The sequence below is a fragment of the Arvicola amphibius genome, chromosome 5 (assembly GCF_903992535.2).
Source record: "Arvicola amphibius chromosome 5, mArvAmp1.2, whole genome shotgun sequence".
Classification (NCBI taxonomy): domain Eukaryota; kingdom Metazoa; phylum Chordata; class Mammalia; order Rodentia; family Cricetidae; genus Arvicola; species Arvicola amphibius.
Window position 1 is genome coordinate 98,856,791 of NC_052051.1, and position 20,893 is coordinate 98,877,683.

General features: G+C 42.0%; 1 protein-coding gene across 1 annotated transcript in view; it reads right to left on the reverse strand.

The window, feature by feature from the left end:
* Positions 1-17,381, reverse strand: part of LOC119815303 (meprin A subunit beta-like) — a 30,316-nt gene extending 12,935 nt beyond the window's left edge. The window contains exons 1-8 of the mRNA XM_038331443.2: positions 17,319-17,381; positions 14,862-14,880; positions 14,266-14,316; positions 13,530-13,570; positions 11,017-11,095; positions 2,801-2,918; positions 1,335-1,513; positions 185-403 (exon numbers count right to left, since the gene is read on the reverse strand). Of these exons, the coding sequence (XP_038187371.2) occupies positions 185-403; positions 1,335-1,513; positions 2,801-2,918; positions 11,017-11,095; positions 13,530-13,570; positions 14,266-14,316; positions 14,862-14,880; positions 17,319-17,381 (769 nt within the window). The remainder of the gene's footprint in view (positions 1-184; positions 404-1,334; positions 1,514-2,800; positions 2,919-11,016; positions 11,096-13,529; positions 13,571-14,265; positions 14,317-14,861; positions 14,881-17,318) is intronic.
* Positions 17,382-20,893: the final 3,512 nt, after the last annotated feature.

Sequence of the window (20,893 nt, forward strand, 5' to 3'; positions counted from 1 at the left end):
TGCTTTAGTAAATCTCAAGGCAAACTCTGTAAGAAGGACAAGTGCTGGAAACGGCTAGTAGATTGGGACCTGCGTGATGTTCTGATTTTTTTAAATCAAACTTTTATGATCTCAGAGACCCCAAAGGTGTCCAGAACATCCCTTATCCAGCAAGGAGAGGTCATTTCAAGTGCTCATCACTTACAGCAGTTGTACAGCCGGTTCAGCTTCAACACATCATAGTCACTGAAGTCCATTTCTTGGCCAATCACATCTTCAAAATCTGAGATCTTTGTGACAATGGTGGGCTCTGTTCCATTCTGGAAAGCTGTTTTACTGTAGTGCATGACTGAGGTGTAGTCATAGGGTACATTCAGGGAATCTGTCACACTGTCACTGAAGATGTCGAAATTGTATTCTCTGCCTGGATATGTTTTAATTAATTTTTTTATGTTCATAAAATGAAGGTGCTCTTACTAAACACTCTAAACTGAGAAATCAAAAATGTAATAGAGTAAACTTTGTGCACATTATGTCCTGAGTGTCACGTGTTCCAGACACCCCTGTCTTTGGACCCGCTATCATGCACAACTGTGATAGCAACAGTCAAACTAACAACTTGACACTTCCAGTCCAGCCAAAAGTCTAATTTCTACCAACTGCTGTTGGGAAGGAAGGTTCTATGAAACCGTCGAAACATTCAGAGTCACTGGCCAGCACTGCTGACGGTTTAATGTGCTCACAGCGGACCAAGTAAAAGCAGGCCTTTAGGGAGTCTGCTAAAATGGGACCCTGCGTTGATAATGTGGCCAAGAGTCATTAGAAAAGATGGACATCACTGAGAACTCAAAGGTTATTGATTCTTGCACATGAATTTACATTACATTGATTATAATTCATAACAGCACATATTATTATAAAATTATAAATAAGTGTCTTTGCAACTAATGTCTTCTCACAAAAAAATACTTCCTGAAGTGACAGGCATGGTGACTGAGTTTATTTTATTGAGGCTCTAAATGTGCTGTTTTAATCAATACAAACATAGCAGAATATCACCTTGTTGCCCATATATGTTTATAAAGATAATGGTAGATTCAAAATGTTATTTTTATAAGCCATCATGAGCTCCAAAGACAATCATTTTAAAACATTTCCCTGAGTGTATTTAGAGAAGACACCAGGCTGCTTTGCATCCTGTTATTGGACAACTGATTGCAATTTGATATCAGATGAATTTGTAGACACAGTCAAGTACCTCTGGTATCAAAGCACAGACACCCATTGCCAGGCTGGTCCTGATGCAAACATCCTCAGAGAGTTGACCTATAACTAGGTATATAAGAGAAACATACCTGATAGAATCCTGTCCCAAACTATAGTGACATAGTCATCTCGGTCAGAACGAGACTGCTCATGCAAGAATCCCAGGGCATGGAGGAACTCGTGTTGAACCGTTGCTATTCTGTCACAGTTTTCCCCGATGGACAGCTCCTGCTTCCCAACATGCCAGTTCCCCACTGAAGACCAGCACCTGACGGAGAGTGTGCAGACCAGGGAGGGACAGGCTGTTTGCATGAGGAGCACAAGGTCACAAGACATAGGTGCATATGTCCTCTTGCTGAGTGTGGACATGGAACTGCTCTCAGCCGTGCTCATCCTGGGAATCGCAACCCTTTCTAAATGGGCATTGCTATGCCCTTCACCATGAGTTGTTTTATTTCCTAATTTCATTGTTTATCTCTGTGAGTGTCTGTCTGGGTATACGTATGTGGTTGGATACCCCAGAAGTCATAAGAGGGAGCTGAACCCCTGGAACTGGAATCACGAATGTGTGTGAGCCAGCTAACACGGATGCTGGGAACAGAGTGCAGTTCCCTACAAGAGCATCTAGGGTCTTAACCACTGAGTTATCTCATCAGTTAACAGATAGGAGTTCTATAGGAACAACAATCGCTCAGAATCACTGTGTTCAGGTCAATGACACTGCCACCTGTCAAACAGTAAGACTTACTCAGCTAAAATGAACTCACACACTATGTACAGTACATTTCACTAGCAGGGAGAATAAAGAATATTCAGTTGTCAATGAGATGAAGCTCACAGGGCTATTGGATAAATGGCATCCATTCACACTATTTGTTGACTTTGGTAGTCTGGTTATATGTAAGAAACCATTTTCAATTTTCTTATGTATTTTACTGAATGTGCATGTGTGTACACATGTTTGTGCAGGTGTGTATGCATGTGGAGGCCAGAGTGTGTCTTCCTCAGTTGCCCTCCACCTTACATTTTGAAACAGGGTATCTCACAGAGCCTGAAGCTCAGCAATTTGACTAGGCTGACTGGCCAGTGACATCCATGAATCTGCTCCTATCTCCCTGAATGAAAAGTTGTCTCATCTAGGTTTTTTTCAAATGGTGCTGGGGATCCAAACTCAGGAGGTCTTTTTGCTTTGGAGCAAGGATTTCAGCAACTGAGCCATCTCTCCAGTACCAGGTTGACTGCTCCTTCCTTCCTTCTTTCTTTCCTTCCTTTTCTTTTTTTCTTTCTCCCCCTTCCTCCTCGTTCCTTCCTACTCATTCCTTTTCATAGTACTGTGGCACAGGGATGGACACATACCAGGCAGGCCCTCTAATACTGTAAAAAACTTTATTTTATGGCCAGAGAAACCAGGTCTAAAGGTCATGCTCTGCCCAGATAGTAAAGGAAGTTGTGGCCCCATCTGAAGGTCCAGACCTTGAATGATTACTGTGGTGTCTATTGTTCCTTGGAGAACAATAGCCACCTCAGAACCTTACCAGGTAACCCTTGAACTTACCCACTGCCCTTGAACACTGATATGTAGTTAGCTTCTCCAGACCAGGGCTTGAAGTCGATGCACGTTTTAAGGCGGTAGCGCTCGAAGGCTTTGAGGATAACTCCTTTAGCGTTCATATCTGATGGAAGACAAAAGTGTGCACTGAGATTCTTAAAATAAAGTCACCACATCACTCTCTTAGAGCGGGCTGGAAATGGGGCCCAATAGTAAAGCTTTGAGAGGAGACCTTCATCCTTCTGTGAACCAAGCAGAACATGTGTGAAAGCATCACAAAATGCAGAGACCTCGACCAGGGTAAGCTGTCCATTTACTGTGTGTCTTTACTACCACAGGCCTTGGCTAAGTTTGGGTCATTTGTAGAATGCTTGACCTGGCTCATGGCAGAAATCCTTGCCATCCCAAGAATGAAGGAAGTTCCTGAAAATCCCAGGATCTCAGCAAACATTGGAGTAGTTCCTTTTTTTTTCTTTTTCAAGACAGGGTTTCTCTGTAGCTTTGGAGTCTGTCCTGGAACTAGCTCTTGCACCCCAGGCTGATCTCAAATTCACAGAGATCCGCCTGCCTCTGCCTCCCAAGTGCTGGGATTAAAGGCGTGTGCTACCACCGCCCAGCATTGGAGTAGTTCCTGAGACCTACATGTGATACGGTTCCTCTGTGTGTACACTGTGGCACATACATAAACAGAATAGACAAATAATGTCATTAAAAAATACAACAAGAAAAATACAATACATTAGCTTAAACAACCAGAAAAACCTAGGACACCATAATTGCATTATATAAAAAATTTGTTTACTTGAATTGGAGAATCTATGCTGAATTCTTTTTTTTCTTTTTCTTTTTCTTTTCTTTTCTTTTTTGAGATAGGGTTTTGTCTGTGTAGTCTTGGAGCCTGTCCTAGAACTCACTCTGTAGACCAATCTGTCCTGGAACTCACAGAGCTCTGCCTGCCTCTGCCTCGCAAGTTCTGGAACTAATAGTATGCACTACTAGTACCCAACTCCATGCTGAATTCTTAACCTATCATGTTTTCTAAACAGTTGTTCCCTAGGCTGAGCTGCATCCTTGGCTATCCCCACACTCAGTACTCTCTTCTTGGTCCCTCACTAAGAGCCAGCTGTCTGTGGAGAGCCCTGATGTGTGTGATGCACAAGGACTGTGTGCCAGACATGCTCTCTACCAAGTGAGCTTCAGCCCCTGTTCAAGAAATGCTTGTTTCTTTTTTTTATTTTAGAAGGATCTTCACAAGTTTATCAGTGTGAAAAGGATGAATTCATAATAATAACCATGTAAAGATAGCATTTTTCTCTCAACTAACAATTTCCATTCTGCTACCATAGTTCAGCTTACCATTTGGTCTATAATAGTCACACCTCATTTCATAGGATATGAACTATACAATTGTGTATTGCAGACAAAATATCTTCAAGTTTGTTTTGAAATGATACAAGGAAAGAATAGATCAAGATTTCAAGTTTACAGAAAACCGTACTGCAACACTTGACCAATATAAATAGTTCTTAATCCTTGTTTATTCTGTTTTATTCAGATAACACTAAGAATCCTAACACATGTTCTCCTATACTCTCCTTGTGCTACTTTTCTGCTCTTTAAGTAAAACATCTCAAAGCCAACAAATTTATAGCCACTGTTTCTATCAAATAGTGATACATCAAAACCCCAATTCTCGTGAATTTTAACATATTCAAAGGACATTATTTAACCTAAGACTGAAAAACTGTGCCTTAACTTTTTTTAAAAAAAGACAGCCACATCAGTTTAATTACATATGTGATACTACCTATCCAATTTATTAAAAATTATAACAAAGTAAATAATTAACTAGTGCTCCAAACTTTAACTGTGTGTGAAGAAGACGCTATGAAGACACAAGAGACTGCCTTGCAATACAAAGCACAGATTCCTTCTACAGAGATGGCGAAATAAAGGACAATTCTAGTTATCTAAAATCAAGTAACTGTACACATTTTACCTACACTTTTGTGCACTGTCTTAATATGGATGGGACTGTTTTTCTACTTGAGCCATTTGTAACCAGAGCAAAATAACCCAAGTAATACAAAGTGTTAAAGTTCAGTATAAACATTCAAAAGCAGACATACTAATTCTATTAGGAATGTTATTATGGTGTTACATTTTATAGTCTACAATGATGTTTAGGGATCACACAGACAGACATCAAGCTGCTTTGAGGGAAATGCATAAATTTGTAGCAAAGCTTTGTAGTTATAAAAAACATTAGCAAAGAATGTGCAAATTTAATGTTTATTCCACCTTTCTGTCATATTTCTGGATTCTTTACCAATGTTACATGAAGAAGAAAAAAAACAAAAGCAAAACAAATGTAAAACTGAAATCAGAATCAGTAATATTATCAAGGAGGGCAGCAAATAAATTAAACTCTAGCAGCCACCAGCAAGAGGCCAGCAAGGAGCATGCTGTGGAAGGCCATGAGGTTGCTGGAAAACTGCAAAACACGCTCCTGCATGGAGTGGAGCAGAAGAAGATCTTTTCCTGCTATGGTAACAGAAATGCAAGTTCTTTTTCGAATACTGTGGCAAGGCAAATGTATGTATTATGGTAATTCTAACAAGCTGTCACAGGGTGGGTCACATCTGCGGGCAGATTCTGGGGTAGCGTATACTGCAATTGCTTTGATTGGGATAGTGGACACACTAGCAAAAATTGGGGAGTGAAAGCGGGGGAAGAAATGAACACAGAAGTACAAGACAAAGGTGAATGAGACTTCTCTTATATCTTAGCAACATTTAGATGGAATCAGACTTCAGTGCAGTCCACTCTGCTTGAATGAGGCTTTGTTTCAGCTCCCAATCTCGATTGCGTGATACATTCCTGTGAGAACACTCAGGTGTCTTCTTAAACAACAGACCTATTTTTAGTAGTGGAGCCACTCCTAGTAGCTGTGTCTGCCTGGGACTGATAACCATTCGCTATCTTTGGGGAAAGTCCTGACCTTCTCCTTGTGTACCTTCCTGTGTGTGTGACTGCGGCTCTGCCTTCACCTTCAGGAGTCCATGTTGCTATCTGTCATTGACATCAGCACCACATGTGTCATCGCTGAGGCCATCAAAAGTCATCAAAAGGCACAGCGGTGTCTCTAGAGAAATTGCTTGATTCTGTAGAGACATTATTTTTTCATATTCCCCAAAGGGTGTTTTTCAGACTCATATTCATCAGAGGCCACTGCTTCTCCTGTTCACAGAGAAACTGAACTCTTTACAGTTGAGCCAGGCTGGTTTGTGTTCTCTGTGTCTCTGTCAGCTCTCTCTGCCTGCCTCTTTATGTCTGTCCTCTATGTCTTTCCGTCTGTCTCTGTTTGGCTGTCTCTCTCTGTGTCTACCTCTTTCTCTCTCTGTTTCTTTCTCTCTGTCCCTGTCTGTGTCTGTCTCTGTCCATCTCTGGTCAGGTCTTGGGCTCAGGATCATCTGCCTTTCCTCCAGAGGACGGCTGGAATGACAGGTGTGCCCCACCATACCTAGCTCATAACTAAATTTCTTTTGTATGAAAAGTTTTTTTTTTTAGTTTTGTATTAGATTCGTTTTGACTATCCCCACCCTTTTCCTTTGTGTGTGTGTGTGTGTATTGTGCACATGTGTGGGCATGTGGCCATGTGTGTGTGCATGTGGGTGGAAGCTGTGGGAGCTCCTTTAGCTATGCCTTTAAGATAGCAGCCCACAATGGGCATAGTCTCATGTAATGTAAATGCAGAGGAAAAAGCATGTGTGGTGCCTCTTGGCTACTGGATTCGGTTTCCAGTTCCCAACGTGTGCAGAGGATTGCAGATCTTTACTCTTTCTGTGAGTTTATCCCCAGATAAATAAACCTTTGTTATACTCCATTTCAGGCTATTTGTGGAACTCTTTGTATGCCAACAAATTGGCGCCCAACATGGCAGAGTCCATGCCATTGTTGGACCTTGCCCAGAACCCTGTCTGTGGCCTTCTCCCACCCCATGCATTTAAACTACCACTCTGCTGCTTAACTACCCTCCTGGCTCACAGCTGCACACGTTTGGCTGGCCTGCTGCATGGTGACTTGGCAATTTCCTGCTGCCTTTGCTCATTTGGTTTGGTACCACCTACTAAGTGGTTGACTTGCTGCCACTCACGGCTTTTTGCCAAAACTCCTCCCCAACTTCTGCCAGACCTGCTATGATCAGGTCTAGCTCTGACTCTCGGATCAGGGGCTGCTCTGGCTTGCATTTCCAGTTTGGATCTGCAAATGCCAAGCTTTGACTAATAGTTTTGCTACTTGCAACTGCCTGCCAGATGTGGGTTCCTTGATATTCTGCCCAACTCAAACCTCTGTGTGCAGATTTTAAGTAATTGACTAAATTTGTTAGTAATTCCAGATAATATCTAAAGATGACAAGATAGCATTAAAGGAAAAATTTAAAATCTTAGAATCACATGTGTAGAATTATTAAACGATTTGAATTGATTGAGGAATTTGTCAGAACTGATAAGCAAGGAGAGGAGGTACAGGCAAAGGATTTAACATCGCCAGTACCTCTCAGAGTCAGAGATGACTTACCAAGAGTTTTTAGCTACTTATCATATTATTTTCTCTGAAAAGCCAGCAAATATTCAATACTCAAATGGATACAAAGAATGTAAATGGAAACCTATAGGTATGAAAGATGTATAAGAAATCAAGCAAACAGTAGTATCTTATGGCATACGTTCACTATTTGGTAGGGAGAGGGTAAACATGGGTTTCTCAAGCATTGGTTTTAATTAATCTCAGTGGTGCTAGAAGATGGGCTGCAGTTATGGTGGAAGTACTATTGGAGAGAGGAGGGTAAAGCTCTAGAACAGCAAGGTAGAGTTAAAGGGTTGGAGGCTTCCCAAGGTCAAATTCTTGGCTAGGGCTCTTATGCTGATCCATAGAGTCAAGCTATTTACAACAATCACATCTTGTCCCTATGCCACACAAGAGCCTTAAATACTTAGAACAGGATTCAAGAACTAGGAATTATAATTGAATCATATACTAAGGTCATACAAGGCCCAAGAGAAACCTTTAGTGACTTTTAACAAAGATTAACTGAAGCTGTACAAATAGGGGTAACAGATCTAGAAGCTAGACAAATACTTATTGAATCTCTGGCTTTGAAAATGCCAATAAAGAATGCAAAAAGATACTTGGACCTTTAAAGATCAGATCAGCACCAATGGCTGAATGGATTCTACACACAGTCAATGTTGAGTCATTTGACTATAATATTGAAGCTTGGGTAGGAGAAACAGTTTCCAAAGATATGAAGAGACATCAAAATACTAAATGTTTTAATTGTGGTCGAATAGGAAATCTGAGAAGGTATTCCTAGAAATAATGTTTCCTCTGGGAATGACAAAATAGAAGGTGTCAATCTTCCGGATTATGTGGAAGATGCAGCAAAGGCTGACATCGGACCAATGAAAGTAGATCAACAAGAAACAGACAAGGCAACCACTACCATCAGGAAATTCCTTGGGAGCCCTCTCACAAGCCTCCAGATCAGATGCGGTCCAGTCATTCCCAATCACTGTGGAGAACATGCCTCCCCAGGAAAATTAAAAAATCCTGTGCCTGTTGTAAAAAACCATACTGCTGGGGCTGGAGAGATGGCTCAGAGGTTAAGAGCACTGGCTATTCTTCCAGAGGTCCTGAGTTCAATTCCCAGCCACCATATGGTGGCCCACAGCCATCTGTAATGAGATCTGACACTTTCTTCAGGCCTGCAGGCATACCTATTATATATGCCTGCATGTATATATAATAAATAAATAAAGCCTTAAAAACCATACTGCTCTGGATGAAAGAATAAACATGGAGGATGGATTAAAAATTCCAGTATAAAATAGAAAACGTATATTTTGGCCAACTTCTATAAACGATCAAAGACCAAAACTGAGAGTATGAATAAATAACATTGGTTAATGGATATGGGTGTTGATGTAACCAATATTACTTCAGAATCTTGGCATCTGAATTAACCTCTTCAAGAGTGTGCACAGGATGTGGAGCCTGAGGATGATCTCAGAACTCATCCTCCATGGCTTCTTTACCTTAATCATTAAGGGAAGCTCTCTCTATCAAACTCAGAGTTTTCCAATATGGCTAGTCTCGAGATATATATATATATAGCCACCTTGCTCTGGGGTTCCTCAATTACAGTTGGTTCCTATACACAGCAAGCATTTATATGATTTCTGAATTCCCATCCTCAAGCTTGTCATTTCCCAAACCCTCTTCTGACCTTTTAATAATTTGCTACTAAGCAAGAAACTATATATTTCCTGAAAAGATAAAAGATAGTGGACTCTTGTTAACACCTGAACTTGGCAAAATAAAATCTTGGCAAAGCAAAATCATTTTATATAAATTTGTTTGATTGGTTATTTTGTAAATTTTACTTGTTTTTACACCCTGTGCTGGGACTAAGGCTGTGGGACTGGCTCAATAGTTTGAAGCTTTTGTACTGCTCAGCCAGAGGACTGAAATTTGGTTCCTAAAATCTACATGCAATGACTCCAAGCAGTTCACGGGTATTCACTGTCTCCTCTGGCCTCTGCCAGCACTGCAAACATGAGGTATTCACTCACCAGATATACATGCATACACATAACTAGAAGGGATAAACATGAATCTGTTTTTTTTTCAATAATGATTTTTACTTATATCATCCTTCCTATTTGAATTTTTTTCTCATGGTTTATTTTTTTTTTTATATTTAAAAATTTCCATCTCCTTCCCTCCTCCTCCCCCCTCCCTCCGCTCCTCCTCCCCCTTCCCTCCCCTCCTTCTCCCCCTTCCCTCCCCTTCCCTCCACCCATACCTCCCCTCCCTCCCTCTCAAGGCCAAGGAGCCATCAGGGTTCCCCACTCTATGCTAAGTCCAAGGTCCTCCCAACTCCCCCCAGGTCCAGGAAGGTGATCGACCAAGCTGAGAAGGCTCCCACAGAGCCCGTCCATGCAGAAGAATCAGAGCCCAGCGCCATTGCCCAATCATACAACAAAAGCATACGCTCATCTATGTTCATAGCAGCATTATTTGTAATAGCCAGATCCTGGAAACAACCTAGATGCCCTTCAGTGGAAGAATGGATGAAGAAACTGTGGAATATATACATGCTAGAATACTACTCAGCGGTAAAAAACAATGACATCTTGAATTTTGCAGGCAAATGGATGGAAATAGAAAACACTATTCTGAGTGAGGTAACCCAGACCCAAAAAGATGAACATGGGATGTACTCACTCATAATCGGTTTCTAGCCATAATTAAAGGACATCGAGCCTATAAATTTGGGATCCTTGAGAAGATAATAAGAAGGTGAATCTGTTTTTATAATCACTTATGATCTGGTAGTGATCAGTGGTATTCTATCTGCTAGCATATCCAAGGCCTGGATTCTACCATTAGCTCCACAAGGAATAAATAAATACCTAAACATGAGGACATATTGCTTTAAAAGAAAGACTATTGGGCTGCAGAGATAGCTATGGTCAAGATCAAGCACTGATCTTCCAGAGGACTCAACCTGAGTCCCCAGTCAGGGGGTTCACAGCTGACTGTAACTCCAGTTCCAGGGCATCCAGCACTCTTCTCTGTCTACCACAGAATGACACTCACACCATAGACACACAGAGAGGAGCAGGAGAGAGTGTGAGTGGAGGGAGTGAGAAGGGGAGATGAAGGAAGAAAAGAGGGAGAGGGAAGAGGGAGAGAGGGTGAAAGAAAGAGAATATGAATTAAAAATAGCAATAAAATCTAGAGCAAGCCTTATTAAAACCAAGAGTGTTTCCTTAATCTCTATGTTTGAACTAAGGCAACTCCCAGGGGCGGTGGCTTGGAATGGAACTTTCCACCAAATATCCCAGACTCCTTGGGTATAGGGGTGTTAGGGGCTGAAGTGATGCTTCCAACCAAAGCATTCAACACAAAGTAAGTAATCTCCATCAAGGTTGACTGAATTATTCTTAAATTGGTCAAAACCCAACTTATATTTAGGCAGAAGTATTTAAGATCTTTTAATTCTACATTTTTGCTTATTTTTTTGAAAGCAAATGTACATAGCCACACAGAGGAACAACAGAAGTCTTAACACCACACAAGGCCATTCTGGTAGACATTAATCTATCATCTCAGGAACACACAGTAGCTGTGGATACTCCAAAGTGCATACTAACCCAAGCTATCATCTAGAACATACGGAATGGTATGTGGCCATCTAAAGATGTCTCCAATGATGGAACTCTTCCCTTGTGGCTGTCAAAAATAAATGTGAAAAGGATCAGTTAGGTAAACTAGACAAAGCCAATCAATAATCAATCTGGAAATAAGTGGAGTTTATGGTTTTTCCTGGTAGCTCAAACCAATGGGACATGAGTCTGAATTTTGGCCATAATTTAATAAAGTTTATGGAAATAACTAACTAATTTATATACTTAACATGAAACTAAAGAAGAAATGATACTCAAAAAAGATTGCTGGAAACTATACTATAAGTAAGTACTGATAGATGTTTAAATATTAAAAACACACAAGAGCAGGGTATTGATATCTCTATAGTTAAGGCTGCCTGGTGCCCTATAAGAGGATCTAAGTTCAGTTGCCAGCACCCACATCAACAGCTCGCAATTGCCCGTAACTCTAGAGAATCCAGTGCCCTCTTCTGGCAGCCACAAGCAACTGCATGCATGTGGTACACATAACCTCAGGCAGGCTTAATCACACAGGCACACACAGCATAAATATGGTACACATAATTTCATGCCAGCTCACACACACAGCATGCATATGATATATATAAACAAAAGCAGGCTCACACAGATACACACACAGCATACATATGATATACATAAATAAATAAATGCAGGCTCACACACATACAAATTAATAAGTAAATAGACAGAAGGAAAGTGATAACTAAACCAAACTTTAAAAATATGCATCTCAGGAAAAAAAAGCAGACATAAGATGGCTGAAAATTTTCAAATTTTTCTGAAGGAGGGCCTGGAGAGTCGGCTCAGCTGTTAGGGTACTTGCTGTTCTTGCAGAGGGCCCAGTTTATTCCCAGCACCCATGTGGTAACTCAAAACCACCCATAACCCCAGTTCCAGGTGACCCAGTGACCTCTTATGGCTCCAGTGGGCCCCCCACAGTACAGAGACACATGCCAGCAAAACACCCATACACATAGGATAAAAAGAGATGAATAAAAAATATTTGCAAAGTAATTTAAACATAATGAATACGAATGATGTTTTATTAGTGTATCTACTCTGGCAATATAATAAATGTCACTCCAGATAATAGAAATGCCTGGGTAGTAAATGCAGCAAGGTCTGCAAACTTGAAAAGCAGGTGTTTTGTTCAGGGAGTCATCTCTGCCACAGCCACCCCATTTAGAAGATAACTTTATTACGGGAAATGGGCTTCCAGGTAGAAAAGATTATAGAGAGGGAAATGCAATATTTGAAACAGGACAAGTTTGAAGGGTATGAGAAACGTACAAGGAACCAAAGGACAGGGCTTGGATTATGATGTTGGGGAAGGTGTATGACTCAGGAGAGTCATAGACAGAATGGCAGGGAGCGCTAATGGGCTGGGAAGGGGTGGGAATAGCTTAGGAGCAAAGGGGACTCCTGAAGTTTTTATGTGTTTCCTTAAGGTGAAGGAAGTGAAGCAATGATGAGCAGCTGTATCCCCAGCTGCAATTTGAGATTTGTGATGAGATTGGGTAGCCCAGGCAGGCTTTGAACCTGCAGCTGTCCTGCTTCAGCTACCTAGCAGCATGCCAGGCCTAGCTCACAGCTCTGTTTCTTCAAGGAGGGCCTGAGAGATGAGTCTCTGATATGGGATACAAGGAAGTGACTGCAAAGTTCTGGGGGAAATTGTGGGATTTTGCAGATCACTAAGCTCTATCGGGTAATGTCTGTGTCAGAGGCCGTATATATTGTATATATCATAAAAGTGCCTAAGACACTGAGCTTTTGTTTGTTGGTTGGTTGGTTTGCTTTGCTTTGAGTTTTTTTGGGAGGTGGGGGGACAGGTTTCACTGTGCAGCCCTGGCTGTCCTGGAACTCACCATGTAGACCAGGCTGCTTGAACTCAGAGACCAACAAGCCTCTGCCTGGGTGCTGGGATTAAAGATGTATGACAGGCCACCATGTCCAGTAAGATACTGAAGTTTTAAACCCCCTTACTCTGCATATACATCTGCACATGTATTCAGCATGGCGTCATGACAACTAGGTCAGGACCAGCACTCTAAGAGCAGCTTTGGGAGAGCCCTTCCTTGATCTCACCATCTGTAGTGATGGGGGAGGGGGATAATAATAGCATTATTACTATTTCTTTTGATAAAAAGATTGGAGATACTTACAAATTCAGTTTTGTTCTGCTCCAATCAGTTAACCCAGTTCTGTTTTTAAATGAAAATTCTTATTGCTGCAGTCATTAAAATCAGAGCACCACATATGTGAGATAGTGACCTTCACAGCACAGAAACTTGAGTGATGGAAGATGAAGGCGTAGACATGAGAGTCCTTCCGGGACAGCGTGTCAGGGAGTTAGCACCACCGCCACCAGTGGCTGCACCTTCAGAAACAGAGTCTCAACAAGCAGCCTGTGCCCATCCATCCGCAGATACTCACAGCTGCCTACCATGATTCACCATGCAAGCATCATTGCAACTCACCTTGAGTTTGATGTCTCCCTCAAAAAGGTCCAGTCCCAAACCTAAGAGAAGAATTCAGAGAATTCACGTTGGGTTCCCATACCACATAATAGATGATGTTTTAAGACTTCCAAAGGAAGAAGGCTCACAAGATTCCACAACCAAGGCTCTATATGAGGGTTAGTGGTTGCTTTATGTGGAAGAGACATTTTCTTTACCAGTGTAGCCATGTTAAGTTGTAAAAGACCCCTCACATCCAGACTTTTGTAAGAAACCCTAATGACACACATCAGTGCCCAAGAAGAGAGAAAGACCAAGAGAGTAGAGTGGGACTAACTGAGAAGAGGGTGGAGGTTGCTGGAGCCTGGGGAAACCAGAGGGAAATGGGACGGACAAGAACAAATGCGTTATATACATGCATGAAAATGTCATAAGGGAAGCCATCATCGTACACAAGTAAAATATGATAATAAAACAAACTAAGAGGGGCCCTGCAAGACAGTGCAGGCAGTAAAAGGCACCCGCCACCTCGCCTTGACATCTGAGTTTGAGTCCTGGAAACTCACATGGTGGGAAAAGAGGACCGACTCCTACATGTTGTCCTCTGACCTCCAAGTCTCTCTCTCTCTCTCTCTCTCTCTCTCTCTCTCTCTCTCTCTCTCACACACACACACACACACACACACACACACACACACAAATAATAAAAATATTTTAAATATGATAGCAAAAAAAGAATGAAGAAAAATCCACAAACCTTCATTGATATCGAATATGTCTCGCTCAATTCCCTCATCTATATCTTTGACTGAAATAAGAAAAAAACACATTGAATGTTATGTTCATGAGAGGAAAGAGGATCTCATTAATCAAACAATCAGAAGGAATTCTGCCTCAGATTCTAATTTAACTTGCATTGATTAAGTGAGGGGGACTCTCATTCCTTGAGACCCTCCTGTGAGCCAGACTGGGGACCAGATGGAGGACTTTGGATGCATACTCTGTCCTCTCCACATCCCTTGGGTGTCAGGTGACTGTAGGAGTAGCATTGCTCCCTCCGTATGTCAGTAAGCATAGCGTGGAAGGTGGGAATGAGTGACTAACTAGGAAATGAGTGTCTAAAATCACTCAACCCGAAAGCCATTTTATTGGCCTTTCTTGCACTTCTATTTTTCAGCTGGGCAGATGGGTCCTGGTGAACGGAAGAAGCCAGTGTTGACCAAAGTTCAGGTCACTGCTGCAGTCACGCTGTTGTCTGCTGTATTCCACCTGCCACCTTGGTGCTTCTGTCCTTGTCATTCACCCCATAACTGCCTTACCCTGCATTCTAGAGCAAATCTCCAGCAGACTCACCAAAGTTTTCTGGAGCTGGCTGTGAAAGAAACACACAAAAAGATATTATTGTGATACCCAAACATAAATGACATTTTGTTACAAGTTTAGATCCCTTTTATAATCATCCTTAAGATTTCATTCATTCATTCATTCATTCATTCAATGGTGTCTGTGTGTGATGGACAGAGGAGAACCGGAGATAATCAGTTCTCTGTGTCCAGTTTGAGTTTCTAGGACTAAACTCACATCATCAAGCTTGGCGGCCAGGGCTGTGTCACCTGCTGAGCCATCTCACTGGCCCCAATTTTGTAGTTATTTTGAACAGAGTCTCTCTTTTAGTTTGAACTGGAACTCACATTTCAGTCTAAGTCTAACCCTGAACTTGCTACAATCCTCCTGCCTCAGCTATCCAAGCACTGGGGTGACAAGCATGAGCCACAGTGGCTCTAACTCACAACCACACAGTTCTTTTTACTAATATGACATATTGTTTTCTTCCATATATGCCAGACAAGAAAGCTGGAGTTTACATGACATTTTGTCCATAAAGATATCCTTACTTCTTATAGAAACTGAACCGTCCTGTTTAATGAGTTTAAAGGTACAGACAAAAAGTCAACTTCAAAGCTGGAAAAGAACATAGTGCACAAGACTCCAGCCCTGGTACACACTCACTTTACACACGATGTCATGTAACACTCATGGAGCAGTGCTTGGGAGAGCTAAAAATTTATTTCCAAATAATAACAGAAACTTTCCTCATACCTCAGGAAAATCATGTTTACTTTCATGCCTCTCCCAGGACTCTACATTCAAAATGAATACCAAATATCTAAGCAAAGGACCAACGGGTAGATTTTGTGATTTTTTTAAAAAAAATTATACATTCCTCTTTTCCTTTTTCGTTTGTTTTTGAAACAATTTCTCTCTGTGTAGCCCTGGCTCTCCTGTACACCAGGCTGGCTTTGATGTCAGAGTTGCCTCTGCCTCTGCCTCCCAAGTGCAAGAATTAAAGGCTTGTGCCACCAGCACCTGGGTAAAATGCATATATTTTCAAATGGATAGTAAACCAATTACAGAGTTACATATGCAATGTGTAAATAAAATTTGAAATCAACATCAGAAATTTATTTTGGGGTGGGTTATGCACAGGTGCATGGGTGTGTGTGCCGGGGGGGGGGCTGCTTATAGCAGTCAGAAATCATCCACAAGTGTTATTCCTCAGGAGACAACTGCCTTACTTCTGACACAGAGTCTCTCACTGGGCCCATGGCTGATCAACTAGGCTAGGATGTCTCATCAACCGGCCTCCAGAAGCCTCACATCTTGGTCTCTTCAGCATTGACATTAGAAGCACATGCCACCACAGGTGGGTTTTTATGTGTGTTCTGGGAGTCAAACTCAAGTCCTCTTGCCTGCAGTGGTAAGCAGCTTACTGAAGGCTGTCTCCCGAAGGCCCTCTGAGAAATTTCATAATTGATTATTCCTTTATCTTAATCTAGGAAGAAGGCAGCAGAACTGGTAGACAGTCTGTATGAGTTATGCCTGGGTTCCCTAAGCAAAGTCAATTTAGTCTACCCTCCTGGGTCTCAGATTATTTGTGTTACATGGTTACCACCCGATTTGGATGAGTGTCATTAAGTTATATGGTTCCACGCAAAAACATGCTGTAAAAATGTAATGTGTGTCACATAAGTGTAAAGTCCAATTGCATTCAAATTCAAACTAACAGCTGAAGTAAAGAATCCTCCGAAATGCTCGACAGGACATGGGGATGAACAGCTCAGATGGCTCCCGTCATGTCGACAGCAAACACCCTAGTTTTCTCACACAGGATCACACACACAGTCACAGATCATCCCGGCACACGTGCAGAAAGAGATTCCCGAGAAGCTACTGAGCCACAGTCAAACATGGTGAAACAGCACCTCACAGCTTAATTCTCCGTTCATATCTGTATACCATCAGCTCAGTATGATATATTTTAAGTCCAATTAAAGGGTTTCCTTGGCCATTAGAAATTCTGTCTAAGACCATGAACTAGCTTGGGGTACAAACTGCCCATCAGTGAGGGAAGATTAGTTTAGACCCACAAAGATGCAGAAGGGAATCTCCATATTAAACCTTGAAGTATGGACATTGCCTCTGACATTTCTCAGTCTTCCCCCATGTCCTTACTCTAGTGGCAATCAGTCTGCCACTCAGCAACAGCAATGGCTTTCAAAACTCACATTCTCTGTCTTAGCAAAAGAAACCTGTCACACAACAGAGAAACTGAAAGGAAAATACAGTTTTCTCTCACAATCTCCAGACCTCTCTGCCGGAGTGACTTCTTATACCCAATACCTTTCTGGCCTCTGTCTACCAGCAAGAAATGCTCATTTAAGATGAAAATTTTGATACATAAAACAAAACCTGAGCAAATGATTATCACTAAATGGTTGATATCAATGGGGCCCCCAATTGTTTTCTTACCAAGCCAGAAACCAGGAGAAATGTGGCACAAACCAGGAACCAAGGCAGATGCCAGGCATCCATACTGTGACTTCCAGCAGAAAGTTGTAAGCTATGGCATAGTCATTGAAGAACTAACTTTTAAATGCTAGTCATCATAACTTCCGGCCTTTGGTCCTCGTGTTAAAGGCTCATCTCCCAAATCATCTTGTTGCTGTAGTGACTTCCAGTCAAGGAGGTAAAGTCCACAGTCATTAACACGCCTCTATTTTTCCCTCTCTTTACTGTGCCAACAATGAATTGCTAACATCTGTCACTGATGTATATGGACTGTTCACTTGAGCAAACAGAAACATATGCACCCCCCCCACACACACATACAAACGCATGCACGCGCAAGGTCGGAGGTGTGGGTCAGTTGGTAGAATGCTTGTCTAGCATGTGTGTGGCACAGGGTTCATCCCCTACCCCACATACACCAGGCATGGTGGTGTACGTTTGTAATCTCAGCACTCGGTAGGTAAAGGAAGGAGGATCTGAAATTCAAGATCATCTTGGTTAAATAGTGAATTTGAGGCCAGCCTGGAATATATTTAAATAATAAAATACATATACCAAGTTTATACTCTTGTTCAAATAATTAACATTTATGAAGCGTCTTCCATTAGATAGCCTATGTTGCTTTGATGTAGCCAATTCTGTCCACTGACTCTTATCTGTCATTAACCTAATAAACCTTTTTTGACAGTCTATAACTTTATAAAGTCTAGGATCTATTGATGTACCTAGAAATGAACATATTTGGTATTCAGATATGAAATAGCAAAATAGAGAAGTGTCTCACTCCTGAAGGTTCTCTAAGACAAACTCAGATGGGAATGGGCTGAAAGGACAGCTATACTCAGTGGTCGTCTAATAAAATGTTCCCAAGCTCTCTCAAGTCTTTGTCATAGTTTCTTTTCTCCCTAAAATAACTTCTACTCTCTGGAGACAACACAACTCAGTCCCAATGGTTTCATCTGCCTGATACAGAGTAACAGTTTTGAAATATTATTTTCTATATCTTTTTCTTCATTGCCCTTTTTAAATTTGGTCTTTTTGTACCATTCTGTGTTTATTGAAAGTTTACAAAAAGATATGTGGCATAGACAAAGTGCCCAGGATGCTGCTTCTCTTGTGAGTGTGTGTGATGCACATGTTTGTGTGAGTGTGTGATTATGTGCATGCAGAAGTGCTGTGTATTCCCACGTCAGCTCTCATACAACACAGAAGTAGGGAGGCCAGAGGCTGATTCAGGTGTTAATGCCCCTCCCCTTTCTTTTTTGAGACAGGGTATCTCGCTGAACCTAGAGATCATCGGTTTGACTAGCCTGACTAGACAGTGAGCTCTCAGAATCTGCCAACATCTGTCCCCTCAGCGCTGTGCTTACAGATGTGCACCATCATGCTTGACTTTTACATAGGTGCTGTGCATCCAAGTCAGTAAACTGACGGAGCCATTTCCCCAGTGCAGGAGGATACTTTTGAACCTGAGCAAGCCATTGCTACCCTCTGAGAGTAAGACAAAGTTTAAATGGAAAACTTTGAACAATAGGGGTGGGCTGAGATCAATGTGCATTCCTATAATTCCAGCCCTCAGGATGTTGAAGCAGGAGGATGATGAGCTCAATGTCAGCCTGACCTACATATATAGTGACAATAAATCATAAGCTGGAGTTTCTCAGTGACACAGTACTTGAAAACCATACACAAAGCACAAGATTCAGTCCAAGGACTCTGAAACAAAACCAGAAGGTATGAAGATGGATGTTGTTTGTGTTGGGGTGCTTGTCTAGAACACACAAGGGTTTGATCCCAAGTGCACACACAGACACACACACACATGTGCTCGCACACACACACGTTCATGCGTGCACACACACACCACACACAATGAACAATGTGTGCATGTGTATGAATCAACCTCACACTGTCTTCCTGATACTCCAGGGATAGTTTATTAAGTTCTGAATTAAATGGCTTGTTTCCTGGTTAGAGCCATAAGGAGTCACAATACAAAAAGAAGCAGGTATTAGGAAGGAAGAGAATCACTCTTGTGAGGCCAAAAGTGATACATACATGTTAGAGAATGTACCTACTCTGAAGGGTCACATACATGGACATGAGGGTGCTTCCATAGGAAGGCTATCTAGGATGACAACCGGAGAAACAATTTTCCAAGGGTGCCTGACATTGATGACATAGATGACATTGGGGATCACATGTGGCCTTGCCAACACCTCTGGCTTTAAACTTGGACACAAAATAATTTGGGGTTGGAGGTGCGCTTCAGCTGCAGATCCCTTGCCCAGCCCTTCCAAGGCCCTGAGTTTGATCCCCAAAACCACACATGCAAAAATGGTTTGCCCTGAATTGGCTGCAGTGAAATCTCTACCACCTTTGTGGAATAACAATAATTTTAAAGAAAAGTAAAGTGAGGGAGCTGGAGAGATGACTGGGCACTTAAGAGCTCTGGCTCCTCTTCAAAGGACCCAGGTGTTTCCCAGGTAGGATCACACTAGTCTGTTACTCTATTTCCACGAACTCTGTTGCCCTCTTCTGGCCTCTGCAGACACCAGGTAGACATGTGGTGCGTGCCCATATATATGCAGGCAAACAGTCATATACATACAAATCAACTAATATTTTTAAGGAAAGAAAGATGAAGTGAGATCCTTTAATGAGTAAGACTGAATCATGAACATCTGGCTTTCCAAGGCTCCATGTGGACCTGAATAGGAGAAGAGCAGCTGAAAGAGCAGGAAGCAGCAGTTCCTGGGACAGGGAAGTCTCTTTTCCATGCTAATCCCAGGGTATGATCCAAGTCTGAGGAGGCATCCCATAGACCGTCAACGAGGCACTGCTGAATCCAACTGCAAAAGCTCTATGCGGCCTGCACTGAATGGACGGCTTCTGTATTCTCTTCTGTCCTGGGGTTCAAGCAAACTCGACTGCAGGAGCATCACTTGTAGGGGAAAAGGGTCTCCAGCTTCCCTTCAAAGACCATCACGTCCATCCTATCCCCAGAGAGCCTTCACAAGCTTTATCAGACCTGTGGAGCTGTGTTTGCCTCTGCTTGCTGTTCAACTGTGCCCTTCCTTTCTCTCAAGATAACATTATCAGCTGGAACCCCTGTGTTATGATTACAAAGTTTATAGGTCAGTGGGAAATTCCCTGGAACTAGGAAAACGGTTTCTCTCAGAAATATGACTCACAAAGTAACCATGGAAGAGGATGACATTCTAGACCTGAGTGTTACACAAGCTGAGGGCAGAAAGGATTCTGCAGGAGCTAGCACAGAGGTGCAACAGGGGCATCCACAATATTACACAGTGTCTCACAATGTGTCTTTCCTTGCCTGATTATCTTTCATAAAAAGTGCAAGTTGAGCCGGGCGGTGATGGCGCACGCCTTTAATCCCAGCACTCGGGAGGCAGAGGCAGGCGGATCTCTGTGAGTTCGAGGCCAGCCTGGTCTACAAGAGCTAGGTCCAGGACAGGTTCTAAAAAAGCTGCAGAGAAACCCTGTCTTGAAAAACCAAAAAAAAAGAAAAAAAA